Genomic DNA, 27,473 nt, shown 5'->3' with positions numbered 1-27,473 from the left:
AGTTTGTTTGTTCATGTTAGTTCCCAGTGCATTAACTTGTTACCAAACACAACTTTTTAATTAAAAAAAATGCAAAAATTAACAATAACTAATTAATAAGTGCTGTAGAAGTATTGTTCATTCTTAGTTCATGTTATCTAATGTTAACTAATGACACTTATTATAAAGTGTTACCATTTAAATATAGGCAAATCATATTTTATTATACATTGAATATTATAAATACATATTAACTATACTTTACAATATAATAACAATAATTTTTTATTGAAAAAAATTCAAATATATATTTTCTTCAGATATCAAGTATTACGTCTTATATACTTTTGCCCAAGGTTTCATAGTATTCTCTCTTGAATTGTGGCTGTGGTATATCACTCAGGTTTAAATGAAAATATTAAGAGCGTATGGCTATATCCAAGAACCATATGGAAGCACTTTGTATCGTTAGTTATGCCCTGTCGGGTTTAGTGTAAGTGGCGGCTACCATATGCACTGTGTCGTGATGTCGGGACTCCCATCAGCATGCTGTTTTAATCATTAATGCCACCTCTACGTCAATGATATAACCAACGGCAAGTGTTTATATCTTTCTGTGGACAAAAATGAAGAAGCTATCGATATCAAAGATCACATATAAATTTCCAGATAAAGAATACGGTTTGATTGCAGCATTTCATTAACAAGAATACCGGAAAACCAACCAGGATATGAAATACTATCTTAAGCAGTAGACATGGATCCCGAGGAGCTAGATTTCAGCTCGAGCCCCGTAGACTTATTCCAACTAACATCAGATCCGTCCTACAGCCTGTGCTTCCTTCCAGGTGACTGGCAACCAAAGCTTCTCCCTTCACCTATAAGCTCCTGTAAGCCTGAGTGGGAAAGAGCTCTGGGCTGCAACAATGCTGCCTTTGTCTTGCACCAACACTCTACCTACCAGCCAACTCTTTGATTGCAAGCCAAGACAAACCACTGTGTTGGGTTACAGTTCTTGTAGCCAAACACCACGCTTATGTTTAATATACTACAGTCTTTCTGCATTTTGCTTCCTGTCAATCAGAACGGTGAGACTCAGTGGGTTTGGCCATTACTTCATTATGTAGAAAAAGAAAAAGAGCATGTTTATTATGATCGGAAAATTATCCAGACACATAACGGCCGATGGTGAGATAAGGCAGGTGTGCTTCCAGAAAAGGCAGCTTGCGGGAAGAGTTCTCCGCCTTTAGCGCCTCAGTCAGTGGTGAGGTTATGAATCCTTTAATCCCCCCGTTTTCAAAGGTCACACGCTGATTTCAAGGATCACATGAAAGAAAAGAGATGCAACTGTGACAATGAGTCTGACTTGAGAGAGGATTTGAAAAAATGGGTTTTAAAGATGCAGGCCTCTACACTTACACTGTAAAAAGTTTTCACCAGATTCAACTTAAAAACCTAAGTTCAGCAGCTGCCTTAAAATTTTAAGTCATTTTAACTTATTACAATAAAAATTAGCTGATTTAATTTGTGAGTTGAAATGACTTAAGTTGATTAACTTAACATTTTAAGGCGGCTGCTAAACTTAAGTTTTTAAGTTGAAACTTAACTGTAAACGAAGCGAACTGTAAAGTTTTCACCAGCTTCAACTTAAAAACCTAAGTTCAGCAGCTGCCTTAAAATGTTAAGTTAAATCAACTTAAATCATTTCAACTCAAGTTAAATCAACAATTTTTTTAATTGTAATAAGTTAAAATCACTTGTAGTTTTAAGCTGATTTAACTTGAAATTTTAAGGCAGCTGCTGAACTTAGGTTTTTCAGTTAAATCTGGTGAAAAATTTTTACAGTGTGATATTTGACTCCTTAAAGTGATTTACAGGGGAATTTGATTTTACCTTTGTAATGGCATTTTGGGCAACATTATTAAAAGTATGTCATCTTTTATGTCAAAGTTTTTTAAATATTATATTTTTAAGCTTTTTAAAATTTCTAATTAAACAACGGAATAAGAACAAGGAGTTATCAATTAAATAAAATCAGTATTAACAAAATTATTTTGTACTACAGAGGTGGCACAGAAGAACACAAAAGTGGCTTGTAGGTGTATTTTTATACGTTTAATGAGGCTCAGAGGAGGCATGAGTGCAATCAAATTCATAAATTCATGTTTATTCATGAATTTATCAAATTTTGAATACAGAAATATAAAATGTTTTAATTAACTGAAAAGATACTTAAAAATGAACCTAAATCTGCCAGTAGGTGGCAGCAAGTCACTCATTTAAAGGGGTCATCGGATGCAAAACTGTTTGAACATTAATGTGTGTTGGCAGTTTGCGTACACAACCACCCTACAATGATAAAAATCCACCCAGTGGTATTTTTTAAATCTTTAAAAGTAATATCCCCTTTTTAAAATCTGGTCATTCTCAGCTTCTTGTCGGTGTGACGGCACACAGTTGATTGACATGAGTGTCTTACCTTAGACCCGCCCTCACCGAGCTGAAACAGTCCGACTCCGATCGCCATTGTGTCGACTTAGGTGCAGGGGAAGACAAGAATGTCTCTGATTGAGCGATTGAGGTGTTCTGTTGTTGGATGTAATAATGAACATAGCAGTCTTCATTTACTCCCGACATCTGAGATGCAGAGGATAACGTTACTTTCATTTTCGAAAGGAATGCGCCGATCCCAATCTACATATGCATCTATGTTTGTGTGAATCGTTTCTGATGCAGCTTCACCCACAGCAGAAGTGAGTATAAGGTTTTTTAATGCATCTGTGCAAATGGCCTTTCTTAATAATGTGCTTGTTGGCAAGTTTCGCTGCTAAACGTGGCTTAAGTAAACATTACGGCTCATCATCCCACAACAGAGAGGAGCAGGGCAAACAGCTCATTTGCATTTAAAGGAGCATGCAATAGAATGAGCTGATTTTTTGCAGAGCTTATTTTGACAAGGTAAAAGGGTGTTTTTTTACACTACTATTGAGAAATTTTTACCAATGTATATTATAGACTTTTCATTAAGACCCTAAAGAATCATATGAACTTGTGAAAAATGGACATCCGATGACCCCTTTAACTACTGTATCATATCATTCATTTGATTAGTTTGAACGGCTGATTCATTCAGGAATAAAGCAAGTGACTGTCTTTATGAATGGGAAATTGAATCATTGACTCACTAGATTTGTTTAAAAGTCCACGTTCATTCATAAACGAAACAACTCTGTGTTTGAATGGAGATGTGCATTGGCTCAGTTGTGACTTGTTTCAGACCATTTTCAATGACGAAATAGAGAAAAATCAGGCAATAGTCAAAGTCAATTAATATTAACTTCTTGTTCATCTAACTAATGTATTAAATCAAAATCTCATTTACAAACTCCCTTAGAAATCATTAAAAGCTGTCATTCATCCAAGTTCATCGCAATTTCACAAAGTTCCATTATAATGAACGAAGCTCTGTACACTGCACAATCAATCTCTTATTTACACTCTCTCTACACTTTGTTCATGAAAGGATTCGTCAGATACGTCCTTGATACATTACGCAACGTTGTAAAAACGCATAGAAACCTTTGAAGCTCCCCTCAGCGCAAACACAAATATGCTGATCAGGTCAGTCACACATGGTGCTCCTAAATATTTGTTCATAATCGCACGCAGTAGTTTTCAGTCGCAAATGCGAGTGAAATGATCAAGCCCTGAGATGAGACGATACAATCTTTGCTCAAGAAGGTTTGCGCCTACAGGGAATTTGACTTAATGCGCAATAGCAATGTAACTATATAATCGGCAACAAAAATAAGGCACTTCTGAGAGTTTCAGTCACATTGATGCATTAAGTTTTGGTCAGAGTCAGGGATTTGAACAAACACTGTTATCTAAAGTTGTTGAACAGCGTTTTTGATTCTGAAGTGAATTTTGTAAGCATAATTTACCAGGGACAAAAGAAATGTTTTAATGTTAGCTGTATTACTAAGTGAAAATGTTGAATTTTGAATGTGCATCCTTCTGTGTCAACAACAAAAGATATTTAAATGTTTTCTCTATTCCAAGTCTTTTACAGTGGCATGCAAAAGTTTGGGAACTTCTTGCAGAATCTGTGAGAATAAAGAGCAGGGAGGGTGAAAACTTTTGAACAGGATGAAGTTGTCCAATTTTTTCTTATTTTGTTGAAATATTATTTTTCTTTCCATTTAGTACTGTCCTTTGGAAGCAACAGAAGATACTTGCATGCTTCCCCGATGACCGAGTAAGTACAATTTCCTTAACCTTAAAATTCTAAAAGTTTTCACCTCTGCTCTTAATGTCTTTCCTTCTGGAGCATCAGTGAATGTTTGAACCTTTTTTAATAGTTGTGTTTAATAGTTTTTTAATAGTACATATAGTCTTGTGGACTTTATGTAAACATCTTTTAAAATATGCAATATGATCTCTGTTATTTTGTTAAAATTAATATTTTCACAGATTCTGCAAGGGGTTCCCAAACTTTTGCATGTCACTGTATTTTTCTAATTTTAATAAACTTAACTGAGTGTATCAGTACCATATTTGTTGGTGTCTAATATCACAAGAATTGTATATATTAAAATATATATATATATATAATATTACAATAATAATTATTATTGTTAGATACATGCGTTAGGAAATTGTATGTTATCATTCAAATGTTTTTAATTGTGTTTTTTTGCATTTATTTAATCAAATATACAATACAAACAATTACTGAGAACAAATACTGTGAAATGTTATGACAATTTAAAATAACTTTTATTTTAATGCATAATTTGTCATTTAAAATTTGTATTTTATTCCTGTGCTGCAGGTCCTTCAGAAATCATTCTAATATGCTTATTTGATGCAACACCATGATTGTGGCCAGTTTAGAAAAGCCAAACATTGAACAGTCTCCTCAGTCAGTTTTACTTTTCTCATAAAAAATATTCGCATTATTAAATCTGAAAAGAACTGACCCTTGACTGAATTAAAGAGCTTATTCCTTTAAGTGGTACTATAAAACTATGCTATTTTTTTAGTGATTCGTCAATCTCATTGGTTTTAAAATTTTCCAACCAACCCAGAGCAGCGTCTCTGTTTTTGTAATTAACAAAATAAATGCAAGGATACGAAGCATCCTTGGGCACACAGCAAAGTCAACAACAGCCCTCTAAGAAAAGCCACAGTGCCCGAGACATTTAACTTTTTATATATATAAAAAAAAATTCCAGAAGCATGTTTACAATTAATTTCTCTAATGTAAGACAGAAAATGATACGGCCTCGCGTCTCAGGAGTAGTGTTGGGGTTGCCAGGTTGGCAGGAGGGAGCTGTTTTCCCCTGGCGTGGCAGAGTAATTTGATTTGTGAGCCAGATATGGGCTTCACCTTGAGTGACCTGGCTGTGTCCAGTGAAGCGGCTCCAGTGAGGATGAGGAGCAACTGTGCCACAGTTCTGGTTGACTGCAGGTGTCACTGGTCTTTAGCAACATCAGGAATCAGAGGTCTGGTCAACCAGACAACCCGATGAGATCACAGTGAGCTGAATGCTCAATAAACTCAACTGTGTATTGAACGGTTATTCTGAACTTAATGTATTTTCACTTTGCATTCCCCTTAGTTTTTAAGAAAATTAAATTCTGTAGTTATTGTGATTTGTGTGTTGAGGTATATGTGCATCTCGCTGAAACTGTTGGCTTTTACTTTTATTTGTCTACCAGGGTAATGTTTTCCTTAAGTTTTAAGAGGCGAATCAAGCAAAAAAGTTAAATAAGGTTTGTAGCTCCTTGCATTTCAATATGTTAAACAACTTTTTAATTGCCTTGGCAATATTTCTCAAATTTAATGCATGCATGTTACTCATTTGAAGGAAAAAATTATTTAAGTTGTCAGTTGTTGAGTTAACTAAACAAACTGATTGCAGTAGGTTGTTTTTTACAAGGTCAACTTTTTTTTACAGCACTGATCATGTCTTTTTTATTCAGTGTCTCTCGTGTCAACTTTTAGAAAAACTTGTGACTCAAGGTCTTTGCTTCTGGATAAAATCTATAATACCGCTTCCTCCAACGAAAAGAGTCCATCTCCTGTTGTCTCTTAAAATCCACCAAATATATTTGTTTAGAACTGTTTTTACTTGTAAACGTTGCTTAATCTGTATTTACACTATACTGGCAAAAGTAATGGAACACCCCATTCTAATGAATGGTTTGACAACTGTAGTAATTTCCATAGGTACAAATGCTAATGTGGAAGCATATAATGATATTCTAGGGGGTTGTGTTCTTCTAATTTGATAGCAACAGCTTTGACAAGACCCTTTTCTGTTCTAACATGACAATGCCTCTGTGTATAAGGCAAGGTTCAAAAAGAAATGATTGATTCAGTCAGTGTGGATCCCAGTTTAACACCTCTGGTGGTCTTTAAATGCAGACCTTTTTGTAACTATGGGTACAGTCATTTTTGACACTTCCAAAACAGTTGAAACAAAGATGGAAATACAATTTATAAATACATGAATTGTTTCCATCTTTGTTGCCACAGTTTTGGAAGTGCGTTTTTCTGTTCTGAAAAAGGGGGTGTCCCAATACTTTTGTCCACATAGTGTATGTACAAGTCATTCGTGTTTGGTAATGAGTTTTTGGCTCAGGATCTGCATTTAAAGTCACACCAGAGGCGTTTTGATAATATTAGGACTTTGCTTTCTGCAGACCAGTCAAGTTCTTCCACACTGACTGAATCAATCATTTCTTTTTGAACCTTGCCTTATACACAGAGGCACTGTCATGTTAGAATAGAAAAGGGTCCTGTTCAAACTGTTGCTATAAAATTAAAAGCACACAATTCCCTAGAATATCATTATATGCTTAAACAAGATTTGTACTCATGCACTACTAATGTAGTCAAACCTGTTCATTAGAAGGGGGTGTCCCAATACTTTTGGCAATATAGTGTGTTTTTCTCCTGATTTCGGATGAGATGTCTTTTTTGCTGAAGGAAGCAAAATTATGGATTATGGACCATTTTAACAACGGTTTGAAGTAAAAAAACACCTTAATGATGAATTAGTTTCTTACAATCAGCTTCACAAGAAATTAATTGATGGACTGGAGTCATGCGGATTACTTGTGAATTAATAAAATGTTTTAATCATCTTGTATGTTAAGTCAATTTGGTAAAAATGCATGTAAATCATAATCTAGAAAAACACTACACTTAGGTCATGTGTAATATCACTGAAGTACAAGCAAGCCAAGTAATATGCAAAATTCAGGTTGCAAGACACAATGCTGTCTGAAGAAAGATTATTTCAAGGCATGTATTGATAATGAGTGTTTTAAAGAATTGTGTTGTATCCACCAATCAGGTTCTTATTTACCGGTCAAAAACATTAACCTTATAAAACATCAATAAAAGTTACATTTATGTAACAAGCAGAAATATCAAAAAGTGTTAGCTAACTTAAAGCTGTCATATTAACCTGGAATAAGAAAAAAAATTAAAAGGCAGGGGTGTAAGGATGCAGCCCAGTTCAGAGGAACACAAAGAACACATAAAACATTTTGTGACACTAATGCCAAAGGAACTCATCCCCATCCCTGGAGAGAAAGTGTGTCTGAACATAATAGAGCAACAGTGCCTTCTGCTGGACACCACTTTAACTGCACTATCCACTTTATGTACAGCAGGAGTGAACCAACATCCTGCAGAGATCAGCTCCAACTGGCTCCAACACACCTGCCTGAAATTATTTGGCACTCTGAAACAACTTGATTAGCTGGATGAAGTGTGTTGGAGCTAAACTGTCCAGAAGCAAAATTGGGGATCCCTGATGTACAGAGTTGTTTCAAAAGAAAAAGAAAAAACAGAAAACTGGTGCTAGTAAACAAGGGACTAGTTCAGGCTCACCATAGAGATGTTTGGCAGAGGTTTATAGTTAATGCTATACCTTGATGGTTGCTTGGTTTTTATACAGTCAAGCCTGAAATTATTCACACCCCTGGCAAATTCTGACTTAAAGTTATTTTTATTCAACCAGCAAGTTTTTTTGTTTTTTGTTTTTTACGGAAATTACACAGGCTTCTATAATAAGATAATAAGATAATGTACAAGAGGCATCATTGTGGAAAAAAAATTTTCTCAGCTTTTACTTACATTTGAACAAAAAGTGGCATGTCCAAAATTATTCATACCCTTTGCAAACTGTCACAGTGTATGGGAAAATCCAAAGTTCTATACCATTCCAAATAGTCCAAGCTGTTCTAAAGCATCCTAATTACCCTGATTCATTGGGAACAGCTGTTTTAATCAACTCAACAGGTGAAAAACAGAAGCTCTCTGCTGTTGGTTTGTGGACAGTCATGGCTAAGACAAAGGAGCTCACTGAGGACCTGCGGCTGCGTATTGTGGCTGCTCACAAGTCAGGAAAGGGCTATAAGACCACATCTAAATGTTTTGAAGTTCCAGTGGCTACAGTGCAAAGTATTATTAAAAAATACAAGACGTTCAACACTATGAAAAATCTCAGAGGACCTGGTCAGAAGCTAAAGGTGACACCAGTGTTGGCCAGGAGGATAGTGAGAGAGGTAAAAAAAAAAAAAGATCACCACCAAGGCCATCCTGGTGAATCTGGGCTCTGCTGGTGGCAACATCTTAAGGCAGACAGTCCAACAGACACTGGACACCACTGGGTTCCACAGACAAACATTTTGCAGTGGCCCAGCCAGAGTCCTGACTTAAATCCAATTGAGAATCTGTGGAGGGAGCTAAAGATCAGGGTGATGGCAAGGAGACCCTCCAACCTGAAAGAGTTGGAGCTCATCGCTAAAGATGAAAGGGCAAAAATACAATCAGAGACATGCAAAAAGCTGGTCAGCAATTATAGGAGGCGTTTGATTGCTGTAATAGCCAATAAAGGCTTTTCTATTGTTTACTGAGAAGGGTGTGAAGAATATTAGACATGCCATTTTTTTTCAAATGTAAATAAAAGATGAGTAATACAATTTCCACAATGATGCCTCTTGTAGATCGTCTTATTATCTTCTGGGAGCCGTTTGTGTCATTTCTAATCAAAAAAAAAAAACTTGCTGGTTGAATAAAAGTAACTATAAGTCAGAATTTGCCAGGGGTATGAATAATTTCAGGCTTGACTGTATCTAACTCAAAATCTCACTTGTACAAAACCTGCCTGACAGTATTTAATTTAAATACGATTTAGTAGGTCATTTGCCGTCATTCATGTAAACCCAATGATGATTCTAGTCATGTGAATTTCATTTTATTACATCATCAACAGGAAATCAGCAGCAAGACGAACGGCATACCTGCGGGAAATCTTCTTTTCCGTATCTTGATTGGTCTTCTTCTCATCTGTCTTGTCTTTCTTCAGTTTCTGTGAGATGTTCTCTCGGATCCTCTCCCTCTCTGATTCACGATCGCTGTCATCCTCTGCATCATCAGCTGCATCCTGTAGTGGATAACAGACAAAGACTTACATTACAGTATCAAGTCATCAGAAATTGAACATTGAAATGAACACAAATCAAAGAAAACGTACCTCAGAATCATCTCCAGCACTCCTTCACATTAAAAAAATAAATAAAAAAAAATAGAGTTTCAATTATACTGTTTTTACATTAATTATGGATTATGTAACAAAGGCATTACATTGAAAAGGAGAATTATTCATGTGAAGACTAAGGTTTTTTTTTTTCCTGACCTGTCAACGACTGGAACAGAGCTTAACTTGGGATCATCCTTCAGCAGGTCATGACTGCTTTTGCTTTTTCCTTTCATGGTCTATAAGGATGGATAAATGAAATAATGTTGAAAGCACCTACTTTTCATCTTCATCTTCAGAACCATTTAGTTGGACAGAAAGCTACCTGGCTGACTTGATTGACCAGCTCCTCATCTTCCTCGGCTTCCTCTCCGAACGACAACAAGCTGAAATTCCTATAGGAAAATTCTCCTGGTTAACATTACATTATAGAAACATAATTTTCACAATCCAATCAATACACATGGATAAAACCAAATATTACCAATACATTCAGGTATATATTACAGCTCAGAATACATCAGTGGTTCTCAACCAGGGGACCCCAGGATAACTTAAAAGTATTAATGTCTAAATATATCAAAATAACCTAAATCTAAATTAAAATGCTTAAAAGAAGCATAAAACCAAGATTGGTAATCAGTGATAAAAAAAAAAAACTATTAAAAATTCTTTCATCAACTGAAATACAGCTAAAATAAAATATAAATATTAGACAAAAATATAAATTTAAAATTAAAAAGAAAATTAGAAATGTTGCCTTTGCAACTAACTGACATAAAATAAGTTGAAGTTTAAGTACTAAAATTACTAAAACTTTTAAAGCTAAACATTAAAAAACAAAATGACAAAAAATTACTAAAACTTAAAATAAAATGAAAATACAAAAATATTAATTGATTTTAATAAGCATATTTCTTTTTTCCCTTTCAATAGCTATTCTTTTTATTGAACGACATACAGTTCTTGAAACTTCTGAAATCATAAAATTGAGCCAAAATTCACATTAATATTCACATTAATATATCTCTGCTAAAAAAAAAAAACACAAAGAACAAGACAAGCAGTTTTTGTCATAATTACCACTGAAATAGCAAAAATGTCTAAGCTTATGTGGCCTTCAAATATTGTGCTGGACAACAAGAAGAATTCAAGTCAAAAAGGTTGAGAACCACTGAAATACATAATTTCATAGACAATAAATGCATTGTGAATGCTTGAAACATGTCTTTAAAGATGGTATCTAAATAAATAAAATACATTTAATAAATAAAGTTTTAAGAATGTAAGTGTGCCATACTTTGTTGCCCTGGACTGTGATTTCTTTCCTCCTTCTTTGTTTTTATCTTTTTTAACTTTAAGTTCTCGTGGAATGATGTCATCAAAGGGAGAATGTAGGACCTGCACAAAACCATCAAGTCCATATGAGAACAAAGGTTAATAAAATTAAAATGTTGAAGCCAAAGTCCAGCATGAGGGGAGAGAACAAACCTCTGCGGATCGAATTTTGTGTGGGTTTAGCGGCCGTTCATCACCGTCACACTCCACCTCTGCTAATCTGAGCAAGTTATACACTGTATCTCCTGTGACCTGAAGCCACAAGCACAAGACAAATTGTGGAAATTAATAAAAATAATGAATAAAACCAATAATAAATAAAAAACAGAATCAAATGCAGATCAACATTATTGAGTAAATTAGTAAGTTGTAAGTAGTAAGTAAATTGCAGTTTGGGGCCAGTAAGATTTTTTTCTGAAAGAAGCTTTTTATGCTCACCAAAGTCACATTTATTTGAGCACAAACGAAGTAAAACAGTAATACTGAGAAAGATTATTACAACCTAAAAAAATGTTTTATATTATAAAATACTGTGATGCAAAGCAAAAAAAAAAAAAGCTAAATAATTGCTTTACAAAAAAAAAAAAATTATTCATATTTATATATTTTTGCCCATTCATCTTTAGCGATGAGCTCCAACTCTTTCAGGTTGGAGGGTCTCGTTGCCATGACCCTGATCTTTAGCTCCCTCCACAGATTCTCAATTGGATTTAAGTCAGGACTCTGGCTGGGCCACTGCAAAACGTTAATGTTTTTGTCTGCTATCCATTTCTTCACCACTTTTGCTGTGTGTTTTCGGTTGTTGTCATGTTGAAATGTCCACTGGTGCCCAAGACCAAGTTTCTCTGCAGACTGCCTGATGTTGTTGTTGAGAATTTTGATGTATTGCTCCTTTTTCATGGTGCCATTTACTGTGATTAGGTTCCCTGGGGGGTATTCCATAAAGACAAGTTTACCAAATAAGTCAGGCTTATTTCAGTTAGTCTGACTTATTTTGAGCCAAATCAAGTGACAATAAGTCAGACTAACTAAAATAAGCCTGACTTATTTGGTAAACTTGTTTTATGGAACACCCCCCTGGTCCACCGGCTGAAAAACACCCCCAAAACATTAGGTTCCCACCACCGTGTTTGACAGTGGGGATGGTGTTCTTAGGGTTGAAGGCTTCTCTTTTTTTTTACGCCAAATGAAGGCTACATCATTGTGGCCAAACAATTCAATTTTTGTTTCATCTGACCATAAAACAGAAGACCAGAAGTCTTCTTATTTGTCCAGATGAGCATTTGCAAAGGCCAAGTGGGCTTTTGTGTGCCTTATCTGGAGAAGTGGTGTCCTCCTTGGTCTGCGTCTGTGGAACCCAGCGGTGTGCAGTGTCTGTTGGACTGTCTGTCCTGAGATGTTGCCACCAGCAGAGCCCAGATTCATCAGGATGGCCTTGGTGGTGATCCTTGGATTCTTTTTTACCTCTCTCACTATCCTCCTGGCCAGCACAGGTGTCACTTTTGGCTTCCGACCACATCCTCTCAGATTTTTCACAGTGCAGAATGTCTTATATTTTTTAATAATACTTTGCACTGTAGCCACTGGAACTTCAAAACATTTAGATATGGTCTTATAGCCCTTTCCTGACTTGTGAGCAGCCACAATGCGCAGCCGCAGGTCCTCAGTGAGCTCCTTTGTCTTAGCCATGACTGTCCACAAACCAACAGCAGAGAGCTTCTGTTTTTCACCTGTTGAGTTGATTAAAACAGCTGTTCCCAATGAATCAGGGTAATTAGGATGCTTTAGAACAGCTTGGACTATTTGGAATGGTATAGAACTTTGGATTTTCCCATAGACTGACAGTTTGCGAAGGGTATGAATGATTTTGGACATGCCACTTTTTGTTCATATGTAAATAAAAGCTGAGAAATATTTTTTTCCACAATGATGCCTCTTGTACATCGTCTTATTATCTTTTGGGAGAAACCGGTGTCATTTCCAGTCAAAAAAACTTGCTGGTTGAATAAAAGTAACTTTAAGTCAGATTTTGCCAGGGGTATGAATAATTTCGGGCTTGACTGTATCATTTCTTATGATTTCTAAAGTGTGATAGGGAAAAAAGCAATGAAGACAGTCCTTTTGTGACAAAGGTCAGAACTCCTGTTATGATGCAATTTTTGAGGTGCACTCGTCGTCATAAATTAATCTGTTACTTTTTCTACATAATGTGTAACACAAAGTGGTAAAATATTTATTTAGGAGTCTTAGAACATTCCAACAATATATAGTTTGTCCTGATCAGATTAGGATTTATTTGTACTATAGTGAAGTAAATGGGTCATAAAATCACAAAACAAATCACCTTTCCAAAAATGGTGTGTTTGTTGTTGAGTTCATCAGCCCGTCCAAGAGTAAAAAAGAACTGACTCCCATTATCATGAGGTCCTGCATTTGCCATAGCAACCAAACCTCTCCGATTGAAGCGCAATCTGGAGTGAAATTCATCCTGTATCAGAAAACAAAAACAGTTACTTTACACTTTACAATAATGCTTTCCTACACATTCTTATACAAACATATGGCAATTACGCATTCACTTTATTATGTAAACATCCAATTCTTCACAAAATCAAGACCAACCTTAAAAGGTCGACCGTAGATGGACTCCCCACCCGTCCCAGTGCCTGTCGGATCACCTCCTTGAACAATGAATTCTGGCACCACTCGATGAAAGATTGTGCCATCATAGTAACCTGCAAAACAGAGGAAAATGTTTATGATGAAGTATCCAGGTATTTAATTTACAAACATGACATCATGACCAGCGTCTCGTCTTGTTTGCATTTGTTATCTGCATATCTTACAGTATGACGCCACCTACCCTCCATACAGAGCTGAGTGAAGTTTCGACATGCCTTGGGAGTTTCCTTAGACCAGAGCTCTATATCAATTTCACCTGCAGTGGTCTTCAGCAAGACCTATGAGAAAATATCAGTCTGTCATTATACAGATGCAACGGTTTCGGCGCTTTAAAAAGGCTTTATAAATTATATTTGAAAAGCACAGAAAACATATATAGGACAAATAGACCAAATTAGACCCAATAAAGCATACCATATTATATTTGATAAGCAAATATAGGCCTGTAAAGTATTAGCATAGCCAATACTTCACTTAAGGGGAGACACTGCAAGCAAAAAGTCTGTTTTTTGATGCACCTGTCAAGTTTGAGATTTTTTGTTTGGGCTTTTTGGTGTTTAATAAAGTGTTTTTTCAGACTAGTGGAAAGAAAACACCCAAAATACACTGTTAAGTAGGGCTGGGCAATTTGGCTTAGAATCAAAATCTCGATTAATTGAACATTTTAACCCGATTACGATTAATGAACGATTATTTTATTTATTAATAAAATTATATTTAATTATATTTATATAATAATTATTTTTTTGCCCTCATAGTTCACTGACAAGTTTTGTACAGTAAATATGTTCACATATTACAAGCGAGAGATTTTTGGATGAAGGGTGCATAACTTGATTTTAAAATAATTGAAGGAAACACACTATCTACAATCTATGATTATTAATTGAACATCAGTGTTGAACAACTGAAATTAAAGCAAGCATTGCTTAAAACGAAAAGTCACATTTTTCTTAAATTAGTGAAAATAAATAACTTGCACTATTGGAAACAAAATAAATAATTTTCAATGTTTTTCATATTAAAAGTAGAAAATAAGCAGTATCTCCTCTAAATAAAATTACCCTTGTATATCCTGTAAATACTTTTTACTGTATAAATACTGTTTAAGCTCTCCATCGACATGTCGGCGGAATAACGTAACGGAGCGCTTGTGTTTTTTAAAGGGAAAGTAATTGAAATAATCTTCCTGGAAAAAATTTAACGATTATAGGTTCTGAATGTCGATTTCGATTATTTTTCGATTAATCGCCCAGCCCTACTGTTAAGTGTTTCTTTTATAGCACTTTATCTATTTGTGTCAATAGATTTCAATTACAATACATATTTTTAAAAGGCAGTTTTCTCAAAATGAGTTTTTTTCTCCTACACTGAGCCATAAATCTCCACTTCAGTAGCACTTACACACACCAAACTGAATTTTTTACAGAGGGATTTGTCCATATATAATTTGCTTGATTTTATACAACATTTTATTCCCCCAAAAATGCTAAAAAAAATACATGGCTTTCTGTCTGTTCTAAGTTTTTTTCTGAACTATTGAGTGACAAAATGAGATACCCAAAATCCCCTCTGTAAAACGTTTTGACTGTAATAAATTAAACAAGAATTTTGAAACTGACTTCATCCAGTGTTTAGATTTTTGTACTAGAATTATATGCAAATTAGTGCATATTTGATTAAACAATGCCTCATTTGCATATTTAAACCTAACATTTGAGAAAACTTGTAATACAAAAAATCTTTGCAATTATCAATGTAATCAATCATCTGGGTAAGTAAGGTGATAACTATTAGTTATTTTTTTACCCTATTCACCTGCAGTGTCTCCCCTTAAAGTAAAAAAAAAAAAAAACATCATTTTTTTTTAGAAAAAACATTTTAAAAAGTGAGTTTATTGGCTCAGTTATCATTGTATTTCAAAACATGATATGTTTTACCCCCAGAATAAAAACAACAGAGCTTTGATCATTAAAAATAAGCCATTAAATATCATCTAACTAAAACATATTATTGGGAGATATAGAGTAACAACTGATTTATATCATTTCATGCAAGTTGTCAGTTATACTAATTAAAAGATTTAATTGATAAACATTTCTGACTATCAGAATGTCATCTTTTTTTAGCCATATAAATACCAGCAACTGCACCAAATTGCATATTTTGGTTAGTTTACCCCTTTTAAATAAAACTGAGGTGCTTTTCCTTCCACGAATATTGTACACTGTGTGCATAATTATTAGGCACGTTGATATTGTGGTCATATTTTTTTCTTGATAATTACTATTCATTTTATATTTAATTATTTATAAGTGATATATAATTGTCCATGAAGGCTGGAAGTGAAAAAATCCTTATATTCAGGTGTGCAGAATTATTAGGCACATTTTCTTTTACAGATAAAATGAGCAAAAAAGAGATTTACCTCAGACTGAAAAGTCAAAAACTATTAAATGCCCATGAGAAGGATGCAATACTAATGCAATACTGGAATTTGCAAAGTTGCAAAACTATTACTTTAATGGTTTTCAGATGTCCATAGAAACCTATTAGGATGGGGTTTTGCCTCATTTTTCTGTAATAATTTTTTAAAGAAAATCATTACAGAAAAATGAGGCAAAACCCCATCCTAATTTTTTGATATTTTATCAATAAGAACATGCTATTTCAAAAAAAAAAAGTTTTATGTTCACACCTGGTGTCATTCATGGGAAATATTGCTCTGAACATTGGTGTAAATGAGGTTTTTCAATTTTTGGACCTTAATATCTCAACATCCATAAGACTGTCTGATGTCAAAGGATGTGAAAGACAATAAGACATGGTACATATCAGACCATTTACCAAGTTTGATGCTCATACATTGAAAATTGAGGTTTCTATGGACATCTGAAAACCCTTAAAGTAATAATTTTGAAGAAAAGTAGAGGGCCAGCATTCAGGTGTAAATTCACTAACAATGCTGTGAGTTGTAATTCATGCAGTTCTGGACTGAGACTCTTAGCCCCGAAAATTGCATGGACCTGGCACAACTAGTTCTGGAGATATTTCAGTCTGAACATGGTCACTCAGACTGTGATGCCAAAACGGGGTAAAAAAACAAACTTTTTACAGATTTTTGTAAAAAAAATAAATAAATAAATAAAAATAAGTATACACAGTAGAGATCTGAAATTTTGTATATGATCTATTGGGCATATTACCCATAACATAGATTTTTTTCACACAAATCTGAGGGGGTCAGGTGGGGAACTTTTCCAAAATTTGATGATTCCAGCTGGAATGACCCAATAATTATGCACACATTGTATATTCTCATACTATATGAGTCATAAAAGCCTGATATATAAAATACGATACTCAACAAGAAAATACATATGCACACTATTCCATTTTTAAAAAATCTGACTATTATTATTTCATATGTCCGGTTTAACAGAGTTAATGACACGAAATGTAAATAAACAATGTAGCATCAGTACTAACAAATGATGTTGCAGGACAACTCGAACTTAAAATACAAAAAGTAAAAAAATAGACGAAGAATATATCAGTTTATAAGCATTACACTTCATTATTTTCCATAAATATGAGTTTGAGATGTTGCTGAAACTCACCTTCCCATTAGTAGGTGGCTCTTGAATATATATGTTGCTCATCTTTAACGCGTGTTATTTGGGTAGATTTCCCTAAATGCTGGTTGATAGTGAAAGTATAAACTACACGCAGATATTACAAGCATATAACAAGCACGTCCAACAAATACGAAGTATTTTCCTATGTGATGTTTACAAACGAAATCATGTCATGCCGCCAGACAGTAGTATCATTTACTCGCTCCTGCGGCGTTTGTTCAGCCTTATCGCCCCCTACCGTAACGGAGAAGTGTCAGTATAAGTTTGATAAATATTAATTTATCCTGTCAAAGACTGTCATTATATTTAGAATTCAAATGAAGGATAATAAACGTTGTCTTATCTCCAATGTGCAATTTTAAATATACAAAAACTGAATATAAATACGGCTTCTGAAAAAAAGGTTGAGTGTGTTGGCAGGTGGTACATGTTACTTTTCTCCGCGCTGGTGAAGATGGACCAATCACAGCCGGTTATGATTGCAGGTTTTTCTATAATGAGTTTATTTTAGTTTCTTTTATTTTGTATATCGGGTATCTAAACGTGTTCTTATTACAACACTGTACACTTTAGTTGTTATCTAATGTTATATCTCTCTACTGGGGGGAATCGTTGCAGGTCTGTAAGTTAAGTGGAACCACAGTGTAAGGTTCCTCGACGTTTCCCGTCGGACTCTTTTAGCAAACGGTTCGATTTCGCGTTTTGAAAAGCGGCGGAGCAAAAACAATCCAGTTGTTTTCTTTTACTTATTTATAATTTAGGTTCATAAGCAATCCAGTATATCATGGCTGCCCCAGGTATGCATTTACAGAGATTAATGGATTGTCTATTAGGTTTGCTGATTGTTGTTGATATGCTAGTTACTTCTGGAATGTTCTAGAAACTAACGTTATCCCTCACTTCACTGGTATCTTCACTTGTCAACAGCAGAGCTGTTGCGATACATCAGACATCAGACACATAACCTTGTATTTCAAACTTCATATTTTACATTTACCTGGAGTTAGCTGTTAACTGATTTGTAAGATATTGTGCCAGCACAATGTTTGGTATAATGCAAGGTGCTCGATGCTTTATAAATGGTGAGATAACGTTTTGAAATCTAGATTTCCATTAAATATCCTACGAAAACATACGAAAACACGTTTTCTTTCAGCTAGTGATTGGTTTTGTAATATGCGGTCATGAATTGACGTCCTAAAGCGATATTGAATGTGTTTTGATAACAGGTCCAAACAAAGACAACATCAGAGCAGGCTGCAAACGGTGTGGATATCGTAAGTATTAACATTATTACTATCTGTCTGTCTGTCTATCAGTTTTGTTTTGTTTTCTGTCTAACTGTCTGCCTGTATCGGTTTATTTATTGTCTGTCTCTTGAAATATCTGTCTTGTATTTTATCTGTCTGTTTTTTTCTGTGTGTCTATGTCTGTCTATCTGTATATCTCTGTCTGTTTTTTTCTGTCTGCCGGTCTGTATCGGTTTATTTTTTGTCTGTCTGTCTTTCGACATATCTCCTCTATCTATCTATTCTTTTTTCTATCTAACGTCTGTCTGTATTGTTTTCTTTTTTCTCTGTTGACATATCTGTTTTGTATTTTGTCTGTCTGTCTGTTTATCTTTTTTTCTGTCTGTATCGGTTTCTTTTTTCTCTGTCTCTTGACTTATTGTATTTTATCTGTCTATCTTTATCTGTCTGTCTGGCTATCTGTTTTTTCTGTCTAACTGTCTTTATTAGTTTCTTTTATGTCAGTCTGTCTCTTGACATGTCTTGTATTCTATCTATCTATCTATCTATCCTTCTATCCATCCATCTATCCTTCTATCCGTTTTTCTGTCAATCTGTCTCTCTGATTCAGTTTCCTTTTTTGTCTGTCTGTCAACCTATCTGTCTTGTATTTTATCTATCAATCTGTCTATCTATCTATCTATCTATTCATTTTTCTTTCTAACTGTCTGTCTGCATTGTTTTCTTTTTTCTCTGTTGACATCTGTTTCGTATTTTGTCTGTCTGTCTATCCGTTTTTTCTGTCTGTATCGGTTTCTTTTTTCTCTATCTGTTGACATATGTCTTGTATTCCATCTGTCTGTCTATCCATTTTTTCGGTTTCTTTATTGTCTGTCTCACTGACATATCTGTCTTGTATTTTATCTGGATCGATCTATCTATATAATTCATATATATATATATTGTGTGTGTATATATATATATATGTATGTATGTATGTACAGGTGCTGGTCATATAATTAGAATATCTTCAAAAAGTTGATTTATTTCACTAATTCCATTCAAGAAATGAAACTTGTATAATGTTTACATTCATTTCAGCCCAGGTTGCTCTGATAGTGGCCTTCAGCTCTTCTGCATTGTTGGGTCTGGCATATCGCATCCTCTTCACAATACCCCATAGATTTTCTATGGGGTTAAGGTCAGGCGAGTTTGCTGGCCAATTAAGAACAGGGATACCATGGTCCTTAAACCAGGTACTGGTAGCTTTGGCACTGTGTGCAGTTGCCAAGTCCTGTTGGAAAATGAAATCTGCATCTCCATAAAGTTGGTCAGCAGCAGGAAGCATGAAGTGCTCTAAAACATCCTGGTATACAGCTGCGTTGACCTTGGACCTCAGAAAACACAGTGGACCAACATCAGTAGATGACATGGCACTCCAAACCATCACTGACTGTGGAAACTTTACACTGGACCTCAAGCAACGTGGATTCTGTGCCTCTCCTCTCTACACTGATTTCCAAAGGAAAGTGTGACAGCTGAAACCCATGTCTTGCATATGCCTGTGCGTAGTGGTTCTTGAAGCACTGACTCCAGCTGCAGTCCACTCTTTGTGAATCTCCCCCACATTTTTGAATGGGTTTTGTTCACAATTTTCTCCAGGGTGCGGTGATCCCTATTGCTTGGATACTTTTTTTTCTACCACATCTTTTCCTTCCCTTCTTCTCTCTATTAATGTGCTTGGACACAGAGCTCTGTGAACAGCCAGCCTCTTTTGCAATGGCCTTTTGTGTCTTGCCCTTCTTGTACAAAGTGTCAATGGTCGTCATTTGGACAACTGTCAAATCAGCAGTCTTCCCCAGGATTGTGCAGCCTACAGAACTAGACTGAGAGACCATTTAAAGGCCTTTGCAGGTGTTTTGAGTTAATTAGCCGATTAGAGTGTGGCACCAGGTGTCTTCAATACTGAACCTTTTCACAATATTCAAAATTTCTGAGATACTGAATTGGGGTTTTCATTAGTTGTCAGTTATAATCATCAAAATTAAAAGAAATAAACACTGGAAATATATCAGGCTGTGTGGAATGAATGTATACATTATACAAGTTTCACTTCCTGAATGGAATTAGTGAAATAAATCAACTTTTTGAAGATATTCTAATTATATGACCTGTGTGTGCGTGCGTGTGTGTGTAAATATGGATGTATATGTCTTATCATTGCTGTTCATCTATGCGATAATGATCTTTCTCTCTGTTTTATCATCCATTGTTTTCTTCAGCTGGTCATTTGACTTTTGAATGTCGTAATTTTGTCCGTGTGGATCCGAGGAAGGACATTGTTTTAGATGTGAGCAGCACCAGCAGTGAGGAGAGTGAAGAAGAGGAACAGGAAGCTGTCAGCAAAGAGAAGATCTTCGGCAGCAGCCATTCAAAAGGTAATTTAATTGTTTCAGATTAGATGCTGTCTCAGGTCTTTCTGCTTTTTGTGCATGCATGTATTATAAACATTTCACTGACATTTTTATCTGAATAGTGGGAATATTGTTGATAATGTCATTTGTTCCTGTGTGATTTTGTGATTGGTAACAACTTAATTTGTACACAGGTTCTCAGGAAGATTCCAGAAAAGAAAAAAAGAAAAAGAAAAGCAAAGACAGAAAGGCCAAAAAGAGGTACACGTGATTAAATCATAGCACTTTTTAACTTGCTTGGCATGACATACATCAGAGGTCGCGTTAACCGAAAATTGTCCGTCATTGACGGATTTTTTTAATCAGTGACGGAAAAATCTGAAGGCTGTCCGTCATTTTGACAGACTACACTGCGGGTGATCTGTTGTAAATTGTAACTGTAATTCTCATCCCTGTCCAGTTGGTGGCAAGCGCGATCCATTGTAGCAGCAGAGCACTGGATACAGAACAAAATCGAAACTGTCACGACGAATCTTTTGCTATGCATTTGATACACACATGCAAGCACCCAGTATAAACTACAGCGATCTATCACGCCACATTAAAGAGCGCCATAACGGTATTTATTGCTTATATTTCCTGATGAAATAGACAGAATTTGAAATCTGAGACTTTTTCATATTGAAAGTAAGAAAGCACAGAGCTTAATGGCTTATTGTGATTTATTAGATATGCGCATCTGTTAATTTGTGAACTGAAAACAGCTAGATCCACTGATATTTAAATATACGTAGATATTGGTGCATAAAATAAGTATCTATTAAAATCGAGAAATTGATTTTTTTTTTAAACCAGCCCTAGCATGTTTTTTTTTTTTTTTTTTTTTGTAAAGTTGTAATTCTGGTGTGGTGTTGAACATGAAAAGTGACGCAGTTTCTGTTCATCTGTTCTCTTCATAAATAAGTGCATAAACCTATACAGTATGCTCACCCTGTAGGTTCATGATTAAAAATGAAAATGTGAAAAAAATTAAAAGCAATTAAATGTGTTATTATAATTAAAATATCAATATTAAAATTACGGTAATAATAGATTATGACGGAATTTTTACGACCCTGTCCGTCAAAATGACGGACAATGTTGAAGTCTAACGCAACCTCTGACATATATCTTTTAAGTTATTTTTTATAAAAACATGCTTTTAAAAAATTATATATCAAGTAGTTAATTATGATAAATGTTTTTTTGTTTTTTTTTTGCTCTCTCAAATTGATAATTATGGCCTGAAAAATAAATAAATATACACTGCTAGTAAAGTTTTTAACGTTTTTTTAATGATTTTTTTAAAGAAGTCTCATCTGCTCATCAGCCAGCATTTATTTTATTCAAAGTAACAATAAAAATGCGAAATATTTTTACTATTTGAAATGACTGTTTTCTATTTGAATATATTTTAAAATCTAGTTTATTTCTGTGATTTCAAAGCTGAATTTTCAGCATCATTACTCCAGTCACATGATCAGTCAGAAATCATTCTAATATGCTAAATTGCTGTTCAAGAAACATTTATTTTTATTATTATTATTATTATTATTATTATTATCAATATTTATAAGTTTGTTCGTTTTTTGTTTTTCAGGATTCTTTAATGAATAGAAGGATCCAAAGATCAGCATTTATCTGAAATAAAAAGCTTTTGCAACATTATACTCTATACCATTCAAAAGCTTGAATTCAGTATAATTGTTTTTATAATAATGTTTTATTTTTTGGGTAAGACATTATAGAATTTAATACCTTTATTTAGCAAGGATGCTTTAAATTGATCAAAAGTGATGAAAGCAGTGAAAAAAGATTTCTATTTCAGATAAAAGCTGTTCTTATGAACTTTCTATTAATCAAAGAAACCTGAAAAAAATCTACTCTGCACTTTTCAACATAATAATAATAATACATTATATATATATATATATATATATATATATATATATATATATATATATATAGTACAGACCAAAAGTTCTTTCACTCAGGTGTGTCCAAACTTTTGGTCTGTGCTGTAGATATGAATTCAACTGAAAAAAATAGCAAATAGTGGAGCTCTGTAGCCACCTACTAAGTTAGTTATTTGTAGTAGTTTTTTTTTACTTTTAAAATTGGATTTTCCAAAAGATGGGCAAAAATCTAACACTAACCATGTGAAATAATCCATGTTATCCCCATGAATTAAAGTTAGAAATGTGTTAGAAGTGAATTTTACATTAAAAGCAGTTATTGTCTAAAAACCCATTTAAAAAATATTTATTTATAAATTTATATATATTTAAAAAATATCACTAACCCACTGAAAACTGCACAAATGTAGAGTAAAAACTTTAATAAACAGAAAAATATACAGTACAGACCAAAAGTTTGGACACACCTTCTCATTCATTTGAATGAGAAGGTGTGTCCAAACTTTTGGTCTGTGCTATATATATATATATGGGTGATTCTTAGACTATGGGCACTTTTATGTACCTTGGTCATATTTTTTAAAATACATACAATTTTGGACAAATTCCTCTTTCTTTGTCAAGCTAACAATAAAACCAATCTAAAAAATTTTACTACCTTTCTATTATGATTTTTTCATACTTTTCAACCATCTTATAGGTGTCAAAATCACTGTTTTCTCCTTGTCGCACACCCAGACTTTTAAACTTCAACAATGAAAATACAGTTTAAAAATATGACTTATCTGGTAACTATTAATGTACTTGAACTAAGCACTAGTAAAATAATTAAAATACATTATAGTATTTAATGTGAGACCTCTATCAATATTACTTTTTATACAAAATATAGCTGTCGCACAGTATTAGTGTCATTTCCACCACAACACTGTAATGTATCTTTAAAAAGTTTGTGTGAAAGATTTTTTAGGTGGTTTCAATGGAAATGTTCAGGGACATCAGAGCACATGTTGGACATGGAGAGAATTTAAATTTTCATCAACAACAAATGAAGAAAAATCAAAGTAAATATTGCTTGATCAGTGAATATATTTATTCTACGTCATTTCCACCACATACTGTACCATCAAGGGTGTTATTAAAAAGCTAAAAATGTTAAGTTAAATAAGAGTATTTTACATACACGAAATGCTAAGTACTAATTCAAAGCCAGTCAGTGAAGCTGTCTTCCATTTTTTCACAAAAAACTACAGAAATGTCATTTCCACCACAGTCATTTCCACCACACTGCCCTATGTGGTGGAAATGACATTTATGGTTACAAAGTACAATTTATATGGGTTGTGAGAATAGATTTGCATGACTGCAAATGTTTCAATCCAGAAAGAGGCATGTTCCAGCATTGGGACAAAGCTTCCCTAAATTTACCTTAATTTCTTGTCATTTCCACAATACGCTGTCATTTCCACCACCCCCATGTCATTTCCACCACACACACATCTTTAAAAAATATTTAAAAGGTTCTCATCACACATTAAAAAAAAATATCCACAATTTATGAACCATGCTCTACTTAATATAAAAACCAAAGTTATTCTATTTTTTAAATAACAGCTGTATATTGAGATGCACATTTGTTTATTGCAGGTCAAAAATAAAAAGAAAATATTAACTATTTATCTTGTAATATAAGTTTGTCCTCTTACAGACCTTAAAACTAGACAAATTATTTAAATTTATGAGACTGTGTTATGTGACTTTTGAACATTTTTTTTTCTTCAAATTCTCAAGGCTAAAAGTGCACCTAGTTGAAGAAACGCCCATATATATAAGTATTTTTTTTTTTTAGCAGTGACCAAATATTAGAATGATTTCTGAAGGATCCTGTGACTGAGTAATGATGCTAAAAATGCAGCTTTGAAATCACAGGAATAAATTACATTTTAAAATATTCAAATAGAAAACAGTTATTTTAAATATTAAAAATAATTTCAATTTTCTTCTTTCTTTGCTGTACTTTGAATCAAATCACTGCAGGCATGTTGAGCAGAAGAGACGTCTTTAAAAAAAAAAAAAAAAACGGGTAGTGTATCTATCTTTATTTTTAAGTGGCTCTCCTAATTGTTTGTAAATATTATCCTACATCGATTGATTTGAACTGAAACATTATTTTTATAAAAAAAAATGCTGTTTGCACTTTTAGAACAGTGATATGATGATTTTGTACATTTTTAGATATATCATTACTGCCCTGTTTGATCATGTTCACATAAATTCTTAACCTCAGGTCTTATTCATCAAGTGATGATGAGGAGGAAGTGAGCAAGAAGAAGAAAAAGCACAAGAGTCACAAGAAGAAAGGGAAGAAGGAGAAACGGGAAAAAGAAAAAAAACTGAAGAAAAAGCATAAAAAGAAAGACACAGAGTCTTCCTCATCTGACAGCTCTACTGAATCATCAGACACCGACTGAAGCTTTGACAGGAACACAATCACAGCAAAGTGAAAACACAACCTGGAAAATAGCTAGAGCCAGAGCCATTTGTACATAAATCTGTCTCAGACACCTTTATACTTTAAAAATGTTTTTTTTTTTTTTTTACCTCTGAGAGTTGGAATGGTGTTTTTGTGATGTTTCTAATGGAACTGTATTTTGTATATAAATGAAATTAAAACAACCCAAAATCATTTGAGTTGGATACTTTTTTTTTTTTTTTTTTTTTCATGGGCAATTATTTCTACCATTCAAAAATTATTCAACAAATAGACAAGCCAGAAAATAATGTGAGTGACTGCTTAATGTGCGTTTACTGACTTGCCAGCTTTGTTATAGCAGTGTAGCAATCATTACAATATTACTAGATTGCAGAATGACATTGCACGAAAGACAATGAATCATAAAATGTAATCTCACATTTTCCTCTGCTATCTTACAGTATGTAGTTAAGTCTTTATTCTCATATCTAAAAGTGATATATCTAAATATAAACAGCAGAGGAGTAGAGATGTTAAAATTGCTCTGTCAAATTTAAAATGTTTTATTGTCCTTTTGACTCTGAGGGTGGAGCAGAGTCCAAGTCCAGCCACTTAGACTTTGTCAGGGAGAGGAAAGAAATGACCCATATACACAGATGACAAAGTTCTTTCCATTCTGACTCATTTAGTTTGCTGATTTTGTAATGGATTAGGGAAAAATTAGTTCCGACACATGGATTTCTGATAACTTAATGTATTAAAAGGCAATTCATACATTAAATGTAGTGTATTCTGATATTAAATTACATTTATCACAATTTTATGTCACATATACACACACACATATATATATATATATATATATATATATATATATACTACTGTTTGAAAGGTTAGGATCAGTAAGACTTGTAACTGTAAATACTAGGCACTATCTATGTGATTACACTGCTGTTCTAAAGTTTCGGATCAGTAAGACTTTTTTAATAAAGTCTTTTATGCTCATCAAGGCTGCATTTATTTATCAAAGAATCCTGAAAAAAAAATTCCAAAAAGATATTAAGCAGCACAACTGTTTTCAACACTGATAATAAATCAGTATATTAGAATGAGTTCTGAAGGATCGTGTGACACTGAAGACTAGAGTAATGATTTATATTTAATTTATATAAAAATAGAAAAACTTTTTTTTACACTATAATAATATTTCACAAAATTACATTTTTGTTATATTTTGATTAAATAAACACAGCCTTAAGAAATGTTTAAAAAAAAAAAAAACATTAAAATCTTACTGAAGTTTACTGATGAACTGTTAAATGGCAGAGTATACAGTCAAGCCCGAATTATTCATACCCCTGGCAAATTCTGACTTAAAGTTACTTTTATTTAACTAACAAGTTTTTTTGACCAGAAATGACACAGACGTCTCCCAAAAGATAATAAGACAAAGTACAAGAGGCATCATTGTGGAAAAAATTATTACTCATCTTTTATTTACATTTGAACAAAACGTGGCATGTCCAAAAATATTCATACCCTTCTAAATAATCAATAGAACAGGCTTTATTGGCTATTACAGCAATCAAACGCTTCCTATTATTGCTGACCAGCTTTTTGCATGTCTCCACTGGTATTTTTGTCCATTCTTCTTTAGCGATGAGCTCCAACTCTTTCAGGTTGGAGGGTCCTGATCTTTAGCTCCCTCCACAGATTCTCAATTGGATTTAAGTCAGGACTCTGGCTGGGCCACTGCAAAACGTTAATGTTTTTGTCTGCTAACCATTTCTTCACCACTTTTGCTGTGTGTTTTGGGTGGTTGTCGTGCTGAAATGTCCACTGGTGCCCAAGGCCAAGTTTCTCTGCAGACTGCCTGATGTTGTTGTTGAGAATTTTGATGTATTGCTCCTTTTTCATGGTGCCGTTTACTGTGATTAGGTTCCCTGGTCCACTGGCTGAAAAACACCCCCAAAACATTAGGTTCCCACCACCATGTTTGACAGTGGGGATGGTGTTCTTAGGGTTGAAGGCTTCTCCTTTTTTACGCCAAATAAAGGCTACATCATTGTGGCCAAACAATTCAATTTTACTATAAAACAGAAGACCAGAAGTCTTCTTCTTTGTCCAGATGAGGATTTGAGAAGTGGTGTCCTCCTTGGTCTGCGTCTGTGGAACCAAGCGGTGTGCAGTGTCTGTTGGACTGTC

General features: G+C 34.1%; 2 protein-coding genes across 2 annotated transcripts in view; one reads left to right on the top strand and one right to left on the bottom strand.

The window, feature by feature from the left end:
- The window catches only part of cwc27 (CWC27 spliceosome associated cyclophilin), a 68,017-nt gene extending 50,625 nt beyond the window's left edge, over window positions 1-17,392 (bottom strand). The window contains exons 1-10 of the mRNA XM_073829669.1: window positions 17,180-17,392; window positions 13,741-13,837; window positions 13,500-13,612; window positions 13,222-13,365; window positions 11,031-11,129; window positions 10,840-10,940; window positions 9,865-9,934; window positions 9,699-9,778; window positions 9,537-9,558; window positions 9,304-9,446 (exon numbers count right to left, since the gene is read on the bottom strand). Of these exons, the coding sequence (XP_073685770.1) occupies window positions 9,304-9,446; window positions 9,537-9,558; window positions 9,699-9,778; window positions 9,865-9,934; window positions 10,840-10,940; window positions 11,031-11,129; window positions 13,222-13,365; window positions 13,500-13,612; window positions 13,741-13,837; window positions 17,180-17,221 (911 nt within the window). The 5' untranslated portion in view covers window positions 17,222-17,392. The remainder of the gene's footprint in view (window positions 1-9,303; window positions 9,447-9,536; window positions 9,559-9,698; window positions 9,779-9,864; window positions 9,935-10,839; window positions 10,941-11,030; window positions 11,130-13,221; window positions 13,366-13,499; window positions 13,613-13,740; window positions 13,838-17,179) is intronic.
- A 471-nt stretch (window positions 17,393-17,863) lies between these two features.
- Window positions 17,864-25,481, top strand: srek1ip1 (SREK1-interacting protein 1). Its single transcript, XM_073830137.1, has 5 exons — window positions 17,864-17,994; window positions 18,427-18,474; window positions 20,709-20,864; window positions 21,035-21,101; window positions 25,083-25,481. Exons 1-5 carry the CDS (start codon window positions 17,982-17,984, stop codon window positions 25,264-25,266), a joined length of 468 nt encoding a protein of 155 aa, XP_073686238.1. The 5' UTR covers window positions 17,864-17,981; the 3' UTR covers window positions 25,267-25,481.
- The last annotated feature ends 1,992 nt before the right edge of the window (window positions 25,482-27,473 follow it).

The sequence above is a fragment of the Garra rufa genome, chromosome 23, assembly GCF_049309525.1.
Source record: "Garra rufa chromosome 23, GarRuf1.0, whole genome shotgun sequence".
Classification (NCBI taxonomy): Eukaryota; Metazoa; Chordata; class Actinopteri; order Cypriniformes; family Cyprinidae; genus Garra; species Garra rufa.
This window is presented reverse-complemented; position numbering and strand designations above follow the sequence as displayed.